Raw genomic sequence first — 11,064 nt, 5'->3', positions numbered from 1 at the left:
TTCCGATTTATATATAACTGTTATAGGACATTGGTGTTGATTCAAAATTACAGATTTCCAGGATCTTTTGTTTTCCACATAATAAATATTACCAATAATTAACAACTTCCAGGTCAAATCTGATACTGATATCAAAAGAACTTATTACCTAATCTGTACATTCTGTCTTTATCTGGAGCACCTCCAAGTAGTGTATAATCAGGACATAATCACATCTAACTTTGTTATTATACAGGATTGACACTACCAAATTAAATCATTAATAAAAAAGTTTTTGTTGATCCAATTGTTATCTGACAGCAAAAACACAAATATTTTACTTATTGGATTATTTTGACTGTGACATTTGATATTACTGTTCTTGGTTTATTTTTACATTTGAGAATTCTGGTTAGTACGTACTTCTCTCGGAAGAGGGTTGGTTGTAGGTGTCCTAATCCCGAAATCCCAGGTTAAAAAAAATGAAATCCGGAGGTCCCAAATTTAAAGAAATTTAAATCCCTAAATTGGAAAAAAGAATTCCTGGATCCGGAAAGGATCAATCCTGAAATCCAGAGCTTAAAAAACTAAATTTATTACAAAACAAAAGCCTGACAAAGACAATAGAATTTGGTGTGGATCTTATTTATAATGAAATTACTGTATCCAATACAGAATTTTAGCGCATATTCATTCTTATCTGTCATTGCTCTAATTATAGTACTCAAACTCTTGACTTTAATTTATGGCAGACAGAATTTTTGTTGACTTCTGTCGCAGAAAGCTTGACATAGGGATAGTGATCCAGCCGTGGAGGCAGTTTTAACAAACATCTTAAAAGCTTTATATTTCAGAAGATAGAAGGCCTTCATACTTTGCATATATAGAAATCTTATGTTATGAAGGTTTTGTTTGTCATATGTCCATCGTCCTTGACCTCATTTTCATGGTTAAGAGACTACTGGAAAAGAAGTTAAAATTTTCATTCCCTTAATTTCTCTCAATTTCAGTAAAAGGATAACTATATTTTGTTTGTGTGTACCTTGTAAGGTACTCATGCATGTCCAACAGTTTTCACTTGACCTATCTCATTTCATGGATCAGTGAACAAGGTTAAGTTTTCATAGTCCAAGTCCATATCTCAGATACTAAAAGCAAAAGGTCTACAATATTTGGTGTATGGAATGATTGTAAGGTGTACATGGCCAACTGGCCAGTGTCATCTGACCATAACCTCATTTTCATGGTTCAGTGGTTAAAGTTCAGTTATTGTGTTTGGTCTGTTTTTCTGATACTGCAATAGGTCAATTATTTTTTGTGTATGAAAATATTTTATCATGTACATTCAGTCTGGCATGTTTTATTTGACCTAACCTCATTTTTACAGTTCATTACTCAATTTAAAAAAAAAGTAATATCACAAAAATACTGAACTCTGAGGAAAATTCAAAACAGAAGGTCCCTAATCAAATGCTCAAACACATCAAACGAATGGACAACAATTGTCATATTCCTGACTTAGTACAGGCATCTTCTTATGTGGAAAATGATGGATTAAACCTGGTTTTATAGCTAGCTGAACCTTTCACCTGTATGACAGTTACATAAAATTCCAAAATATTGACAATGATTTGTGAACAAGACAAACAGACATAATAGGTAAAAGTGTCAAAATTAGTCAACAGTCAACAATTATCTTAATCACTATAAAAACAAACATTTACCATATGTCATATGGTAAATACATGCCTTCCAGACAGGATTCACCTGACATTGACCTCATTTAATGGATTAATAAGTGATCAAGGTTAAAGTTACATGATTAAGTCCATTTAGTAAATTCTATAAGCAGGTCAACTACATGTGGTGTATGGAATGACTAGAGGTTTCATGTCAGTCTGGAAGGTTTCATCTGACCTTGATCTCATTTTCATAGTTCATTGGTCAATGTTCAGCTTTTGTGTTTTGGTCTGCTCCTCAAGTACCGGTACTATAAGCATTAGGTTAACTACTGTATGGAATGACTATAAAACGTGCATTGATCAGAATGCAGTTATTTCCAAACACATGTGGATAATTAAGCATTTCTCAATTGTCATTAGTTCCTCCACAATTGTGTTAAGCATAGATCAGTAGAGGTCATTGGTTTTCTGTTTGTCAATTACTAGTATTTCATCGTTTGCCATCTTGAGGCTTTAAATCTTTTAAACTGTATGAGTTTTGCACATTGTTGAGGCCCTTTGGTGGTTTGTTATTGTTCATATCTTTTACTAAATTAGTACACCTATAAAAGTATCGTAAGATACATACAAGTACTTATCAAAATAGTTATTTCTGTGACTATCTTTCTATTCATTATGCTAGACATTTAACTTATTTGCGATCAATTCCATTTACATCCATAATATATCATGTACTATGTTACAACTCAAGATTCTACTAACAAGGAAAGGTAACACTAGGCCACTGAAAACTGAATTATTAGTTCATTCTAGGTGTCTGAGTGGTCTATAGCAATGGATATAGTGCAGGTAGTGTTGTATCGATATCCCAATAGCATGAGTTCAAATCCCGGCCAGGGACCACAGGTATAAATTGACAGCTGTACTGCACTAGTTATGGTTGACCTATTACCAAATGGAAATTTGAGGTCCTTTAAAAATTAAAATAAATGTAGAATGTGCCCAAGGGACACAGGTGATGGCCTAACTTGTAAGTACCTGTACCAAGTCAGGAATATGACAGTTGTTATTTATTCATTTGATGTGTTTGAGCTTTTGATTTTGCCATTTGGTTAAGGACTTTCTATTTTGATTTTTTCTCAGAGTTCAGTATTTTTGTAATTTTACTTTTTGCATATAACTTTATATAAATAAAGGGTTATCATGGTTACAACCAAAAAAAGGTAAAAGTGACACCAACAAAATTTGATCTGTATTTTGGTAATAATTAGCATTGTGTGTAAGTTCCATAACATTTGGTAATGGCAAACTTATGTTTGAGAAAGCAAACAAGTTTATGGGAGATACCAGTGGATGGATGAACTAAGTGCACTTAATGAACCCTCCAGTGAATGCAGTGGCATGAAAAAACAAATGTGCAATATTATTGTATTCTTATATATTTTTGGAAAAGTACTGATTTACAACATCTCTTTCTCCCTTTTAAATCCAAAATTTTTCAGACCATGTAATAAATTTTGCAATCCACAAGTTTTTCGAGGTTGTGGTACTTCTTACTCTATGCTTATCAATTTCATCTGGGTTGTGTCCCTTAACCAAGAAACCCTTGTTTAGATCAATGTGCGTAGGAATTTTTATATACATATTTGGGGTCCATCATAATTAAAACAAACAAATTGGAATTGTCTCGTATTTTTATATATTCTGTTAAAATACCGATGTACAACATTTTTTCAAGACAATGTAAACATCTTTTCAATTCTAAATTTTCATGTCCAGCATGAACAGCTCAGTCTATTCAGATTGTGTTCCTTCTAACACTATTTTATTGTTTTCATCTTGGTTGTGTTCCTTGACCAAGAAACTTCCTGTTTAGATCACCCAATATAAAACTGAATTGTTTCATTCTTTCCTGTGGCATATCTGCATACATGTCTATCTCCTCCTCTGAAATTGAAAATATGTAGTTAATAATTAATTACTTGTTTATTAAATTAAAACCAAGATATATCTTGCCTGTATGTGCTTAAGATAATATTATATATTGCAGACATTAATATTTATATTAAATGTCACAACTTTAATGTAAATAAACTATGTAATGTTTCAAATTCAATAAACCAAGACTGAGGAGGCTGGACCTAAGAATCCAGGTGGAATTATATATATGTAAATGTTATTAATAAAACTGCATACATGTACCAAATTTCACTGATTTCCATTAGTGGTAACTTGACCTTATCACAAGCTTTTTGTGGACAATTATTGTTAACACTAACACTAGAAGAAGCAAGTCTATCAAGTCTTGTTGCACTGACTTTGTAACAAGCAAGACAAAATTAATTATGCTTTGTAGTGTTAGATTGTATATCATTTGAAAATAAACCATGACAATTTAGTCTTGTTTCTGAAAGTTCTATTTTTCAAACTATCTGTATGTATATATATGAATGATTTCTTAGTCTGTTTTGCATGTGATTTCTGGACGTTAAAATCATAACATTTTATCTAGCTACACATGTTTAAACACAAAAACTGTTCAGTTGTATCATACAATATAATCAACAAATATCCTTGGGCAAAGTATATGCGCTTGGGTGATATTTTTGATTTTTAACCTGTTCAATTTAGGTTTAATATCCAAAAAGTTATACTTCCAGAGATACAATCTTTATAAATTTGGAAAATAGGTCTCTTAATATATAGGTCGTCTTCAAATAAAATTGAGAATGGAAATCTGGAATGTGTCAAAGAGACAACCTGACCAAAGAGCAGAAAACGGCAGAAGGCCCCCAATGGGTCTTCAAGTTATGACTGACCTATTACCAAAGAGAAATCATAAAAATGAAAATAACTGGAAAATGTGTCCATGAAACACAGATGAAGCCCCCACTTGCATATAACTTTATAAAGAGGCATAACCTGAGAATAGTATTAAAAAGTGACACCACCAAAGCTTGAAAAGGTTCTGTGTTTTGTAGTAATTAGCATTGTGAATAAGTTTCATAACATTTGGTTGAGGCAAACTAAAGTATACTTGTGGATTCAACATAGTTGAATCTGACTTGCAACCTTGGGAAATTTGGGGGGACCTAATGTCTAATTTAAGAGAACCTGTGAACCTCAAAAAATGTTCAAACCCAGTAAAAGATTAGTAATGAACTGTTTAGTTTGCTTACAAATGACCTGACTGAGACAACTTTTGAACATGATATTGGAGCCCCATGTTTGAGTTCAGTGTTATTTTGAATTCACCACTAAAACTCATTACCCTTAAAAATAATAAGATTGTTATTGCAACTTAGTTTTTCAACATACTATGTATTCTTTAGTATTATTGATTACTATTTTTCAAGGATTTAATGTATACAGAGGAACAATGAATTTAAATCTTCAACGACTTACAAATATTCTATAGGAGTGTAAGAAGACTTTTTTTGCAAAACCACTAAATCTAATATCCACAAAAAAGATTTCCTCAATCCACAAAAATAAATAAATCCACGGTAATCAAGTTTGACTGTTCGTCAATCTTACCTTCTTCTACTTCATTTTCATTTTCAATTTTATCCTCTTCATAATCTGATTCTTCTTTTATCAATTTATTTGTATCTAATAATTGACTTCTTGGTTTATTTGGGGCACCTTTGGGTCTTCCACGTTTCTTTTTAGGGGGTTCATCTGAAGGTGGTTCTTCTATCTTTACTGGTGTAGTTGTTGAAGGCTGTGACTGTAAATATAGCCATTAATATTTTGTTAAATTTCTGTTAAAGTCCACAAGTTGCTCACTGTTGAGGGCCAGTCAGTGATCTATAATTGTTAACTTCTGTGTTATTTGATCTCTGGTGGAGAATTCTCATTGGCAATCATACCACATCTTCTTTTTTTTATGGCCCATTTATGGGCATTATGTTTTCTGGTCTGTGCATCCATCTGTTTGTTCGTCCGTCCGTCCGTTTGTCCCGGTTTAGTTTTAAGTTTTTGGTCAAGGTAGATTTTGATGAAGTTAAAGTCCAATCAACTTGAAACTTAGTATACATGTTCCCTATGATATGATCTTTCTAATTTTAATGCCAAATTAGAGATTTCCCTCGTCCACTGAACACAGAAAAATGATAGTGCAGATGGGGCATCCATGTACTGGGGACATATTCTTGTTTATACATGTACCGTTCATATAGGTATAATTTTAAATGAAGCTTATGTTTAATAATTAGACGGATGCTAAGAGTTTGTTTTTGGTAATTGGCATTTAAAAATCTGTAGCCATGTTATAATCAGGACATTCAATTTTGCGCTTGACTTGCAAATGTGCCAAACTCTACTTGTAATCAAAATTTTACATAGATATAGGAAGATGTAGTGTGAGTGCTAATGAGACAACTCTCCATCCCAATAACAATTTATAAAAGTAAACCATTATGTATAATATTATATATCTTTAAGGAGTGTGAAGGTGACCTAATTGCATGGCAAAAAAGTTTTAATTGATTTTTTACATACCACTTTCTATCAGTTACAAATTTCCTGTCCATAATTCTGGCCAATTCGCATCCCAGAACATATGCAATTTAATGAACAAAAATAGTACTGAATAAAGGAGGAATAAAATACATTTAAATCTGTTACCTTTTTCCTAGGTCTTTTAACAGCATTTTCTAGTAAAAGTGGATTGAAATAATCTGGTCTTTCTCTTCTTGTTCTCTCTGTTCTTCTGATCTTTACACTACTACTATCTTCATCTGAAAACATATGTTATGTAAATAAACAATTATTGCTAGGGAACATCGCATGTGGTTTACAGAACTAGAATAGAGAATAAAATAACGGGTAAAAAGTTAATAACTGAGAAAAATGGACAAAAATACAAGAAAAGTGTGTATGAGGACATGAATGCTCCAGTTCAAGCTTTGCACTGTTCTTAGTCAAAAAGGGGCATAACTGTAAGAGTGGTAAATCAATCACTGCAAGAATTCAAATTCTGTCTGTGTGTTGTGGTTCTTAGCATTGGGTATGAGTTTCATAAAATTTGCATGAGGCAAACTTAAATTGGATTGAAGAAACAAAATGGGACAGATAGAAAGACCGAAGGATAGTCAAGGCCTTGTGGTATATAATAAAGAATATATAAAGAATAATTGGGTGAAAAAACTTAGTGTTTCTATATTCTCCCTGGTATAGATTTAAGGTTAGCTGTATTGGCTCTGAGATTCAGAGTTGAGTGCCAATACAACTGATGGGAAATCTATACCAGGGCCAATACAAAAACAGCCAGTTAATTTGTAATTGTTACAAACTTACTGTTAATATAAGCTATAAGCAGGTTTATGTACAAGAAATCAAATTTGAACATACTTCTTCTATCATGTCAAGATGCAATTTTTGTTAATACAGAAGAATTTTCTAAAGTTCTTAATCTTTATGTAATTTTGTTATAATTATTCATTTTTCTTCAAACATTTGTTTGTCAAAATTTTTTGGGAAAATTTCTTTAAAATTTAGATTTCAGATGTACTGGCTTATCGATCCCACATTACAAATCTGACAATTTTCAGTTCAACTTCCAATTTAAGAAAATTCATTTGTGTTGGGTTTTTTTTGTTAAAGTATCCAAATCATGGATTCCTTGAGTTGATTTATATACTATACCTTCAGTTTTCACACTTGGTGTTGAGTTTGCTCTACTTTTAGTGATGAATTTATGACCACAACCACATGTTTTACATGCCACAGGAATCTGCAAAACAAACAAATTCAAATATATAATAAACTTTATAATTTCATTGAAGCATGAAGATCCATCATTGTCCATACAAGTTAACAATGTTATTTTTTTTAGAACGATCATATCATTTATTGAACATCTCACCATTAAGAAGTTCCTAGTTGAACTTGTTTTTCCAAAACAATTGTAAATTGTAATCAGTATGTGTTACTTTGTTAGTGCTACAAATTATTTGAGGACTATATAAATATCCTGCTAAAAGTAAATGCTTTTAATAGTACTAATTCATTTGGACTAAACAAGGGGTAACACGAATTACCGAATAACAGTGTTATTATCCGAATAACTCATGTAATTACCGAATAACTCTTCAAATATCAATATTAACACATTTAAGTGACTTTTAAACATATATTATTGAATAAAATTATAATAGAAGTGTATTTTATAACCTAAAAATAAAAAAAAAGTTGCAGGTAAGTTAATATTGATCATTATAAAATTATGGATATCGGTGTGTACTTCCAAGATGGCGACCAAGGAAAACGTAAGAAATGAAGAAAAGAAAGATTGCATACAATCCCTCAACGTGTTCATCTTAGACCACCAAAGTAGAGCCCTCACGCCACGTCACGGCAATGAACAATGTGAGGGTGGGCATTTTTTAAAATAAAATATGGAATAGTAAACTATTTAAATTAGTTTTTGTTTTAATTTTAGTTATTAAAAAAATATTATCTTTATCATATTTTTATATTTGTGATCTTCCTGTTGCTGGGTCCACTAGTCACCTCAGATTTGTTGGTTAACTTGTTATACACGTTCAGCGGTGGTACTTGGGCATAGCTATGTTGAGAATTTGAGACGTTTGTGTGAGAATAGGCGGAAACCCCATACCTGGGAGAACCCGTCTAATGCTCATGGGAAGGTCTCTGTTCAAATGCATGGTTATCCTGGTGCCACGTTCAAGAGATTAACTGAAGCAATTGAGGCTGGCTTGTTTGTGCATTATAGTCCACATGTGGTTATTTGAAATTGTCAAATAGGTAGCAATGATTGTGACAGATATTCTTTTGATGAGACTGCCTTCAGATCAGACATGAATACTTTCATTTATGCTTGTCTTTCGAGAGGAGTATCAGTGGTATTCATGTCAGTTATGAAGCGGTCCGGGCCTTGGTATTGCACTCCCGATGAGCATACAGTTCGCCGAGAGATAGTGAACAAAATGATGAAAAGCATAGCTCTTGAAAATCATTTTGTACATTATTTCAAGCCAACTAATGTTTATAGGGTGGAATACGAAGCTCGTGACGGGATACATTTCACTGAAGAGGGTTACCGTGCCTTCTTAGTAGCTTTGAGGAAGTCGGTCAGTTGGTTTATTAACAAAGTTAGGAAATGAACTGAACTATTTTCTCAATGACTCCACGTGCAATGTATTTTGTTAGAAGAGGGTTTTTTTTTAACATCGAATGACTAAAATAATCCAAAAGTTCTTACATATTTTATAATTTACAAATTAGAATTTGCCAGAAGAAAGCTTTTTTTAACAGGAAAACTCAAATTAACTTTATTAAAATATCTTTTTTTAATAATTTTTCATTTTAAATAATCAAAAATTATTGGTGAAACATTGAACATTATTACCCTTTGACAGAAAACTAACATAGGATGTACATATTGTATAGTTGTAAATATTTATTTGTGTTCTATTTTTCATTATTATAATTATTGGTGTTGGTAATGCAGCCTTGGTATACCAAGACAGTCACAAGCCTGTTTAATGCAGAGTGTCCATACTGTAATATAATTTCATTATCTCTTAATGATTAATTATGTAATGGGCACGTGTCAGTAAACAACAACCCAATTAACAATCTAACAGAAGTGTGAGGTAATGATTATTTTGTTTATTGGAACTAATTAACTCATTATCACTTTCAAATTATTCAATGTATGAAAATAAATAAAAGTAGCAATAAAAAAAACGTAAATACTAATTTTAGAAGAATATTAATTGAGTATTATTTTATTATTTTTAATTCTGATTTTTTAGTAATTTAAATTAAGTAAATTAAATACATTTTAAATGAAATAAGAAATAAATGAAATATAATAAACTAGGTGAAAGATTGTCTTCTTTGAAATTAAATATTTTATTTTATTTTTCTTGTACCATGTTTCACTCTCTATTAATAATATAAAAAACCCAATTTCGCATTTGTATAGCTTATAATAAAAGGTATGTATGAAAATTACTTAACTTTCTAACGCCTTGGCCATGTCATACTTGTTGTCTGTAAAGCAACAGTCCTTACAAAGGAACTTTAGAGACACATCTGACCAGGCCAATAACAATGCATCATCCATTGGGACACAAGCACTGTGAACCCAACGATCACAACAACTGCATTGAATGGTGCAATCAACACATTCTTCATCACATTGAACACACGGATATAAAGCCATTTTGAAAATGGAAAACAGCACACATGTATTCATGGCTTTTTATACAAAATTAAAGTGACTTGTAAAAACATTTATATTTGCCAATGAAAATCTTATATTTAGTTTTGAGAAAATTTTATTAGAATAAACATAAAAATCATCCATTCAGAAGCTTTGTTTTTATTAAAACAATCAATTATAATAATTTTTTGATTAGATTTGAATTGAATATGTGAAAATTCTTAATTACATTTTATTTAATGTTGAGTAAATTGTTATGAAAAGTAATTAGTGATTGGAGTAATTGCATTGCTTTGATGTACTGGTTAAATTTTCAAATCCTTTCTGAAAAACAATTATTAGACAATTCTCTGTATATACAGTAAATTATTTAATACTATATTTTCATAGCGTTTTCCTTTGAAGGCATATATGCAATCTTTCTTTTCTTCATTTCTTACGTTTTCCTTGGTCGCCATCTTGGAAGTACACACCGATATCCATAATTTTATAATGATCAATATTAACTTACCTGCAACTTTTTTTTTTATTTTTAGGTTATAAAATACACTTCTATTATAATTTTATTCAATAATATATGTTTAAAAGTCACTTAAATGTGTTAATATTGATATTTGAAGAGTTATTCGGTAATTACATGAGTTATTCGGATAATAACACTGTTATTCGGTAATTCGAGGTACCGCTAAACAAGTAACAATATAAACTTTATTTGTTGACCCACTATCAACAAATAAAATTGAGAATGGAAATGGTGAACATATATTCATGAGTGAGTCTTCCCATGGATAGAAACAAAGGCCTGTGAATACCTAGTCCAAATAATTATGACGTCTGGCAACATGGGCAAGGCTATTTTTTTCATTAAATTTATAACGTCTGACAAGGCTCGTACTCGTAGGAAGGCGTCCCAGAACATTTAGACTTATTGTTCGTTGTTGGCTGAACATTGCAGTGTTGGAAAAAATGTATATAATTTTAAACATTGGAATGCATTTTGTGTATATCACCTGTTTTTCACAATTTGGACATGTTTTAACAATAGCTTGTCTGTCTAAACTTTTCCGTCTAAAATTTCCTCGAACCATTGTTTTGACCGGAAGATTCAGATGATCGATAATATTTTTATGTATCGGAACGGATGGGTTATATATCCCGGAATTTCTAATCATGGGATTTATTTTTCAGTGCAAAACATTGGCTATA

At 31.4% G+C, this 11,064-nt stretch overlaps 1 protein-coding gene across 1 annotated transcript; it reads right to left on the bottom strand.

Moving 5' to 3' along the window:
* Positions 1-3,337: 3,337 nt before the first annotated feature.
* LOC139485359 (UPF0547 protein C16orf87 homolog) lies at positions 3,338-11,000 on the bottom strand. Its single transcript, XM_071269784.1, has 5 exons — positions 10,869-11,000; positions 7,311-7,398; positions 6,291-6,403; positions 5,199-5,391; positions 3,338-3,608 (listed from the first exon to the last, which is right to left on the bottom strand). Exons 1-5 carry the CDS (start codon positions 10,944-10,946, stop codon positions 3,496-3,498), a joined length of 585 nt encoding a protein of 194 aa, XP_071125885.1. The 5' UTR covers positions 10,947-11,000; the 3' UTR covers positions 3,338-3,495.
* Between the last annotated feature and the right edge of the window lie 64 nt (positions 11,001-11,064).

The sequence above is a fragment of the Mytilus edulis genome, chromosome 8 (genome assembly GCF_963676685.1).
Source record: "Mytilus edulis chromosome 8, xbMytEdul2.2, whole genome shotgun sequence".
NCBI classification, from domain to species: domain Eukaryota; kingdom Metazoa; phylum Mollusca; class Bivalvia; order Mytilida; family Mytilidae; genus Mytilus; species Mytilus edulis.
The sequence above is the reverse complement of the archived record's forward strand: the minus strand, read 5'-3'. Positions and strand labels throughout refer to the sequence as shown.

Bases quoted from the DNA above. Each gene is read 5' to 3' on its own strand.
- LOC139485359 (XM_071269784.1), bottom strand. From the start codon at position 10,946: ATGGTTCGAGGAAATTTTAGACGGAAAAGTTTAGACAGACAAGCTATT. The intron at 5,392-6,290 runs GTAACAGATTTA...CTATATTTACAG, and splicing joins TTAAAAGACCTAGGAAAAAG to TCACAGCCTTCAACAACTAC. The intron at 3,609-5,198 runs GTAAGATTGACG...TTTCAATTTCAG, and splicing joins TGAAAATGAAGTAGAAGAAG to AGGAGGAGATAGACATGTAT.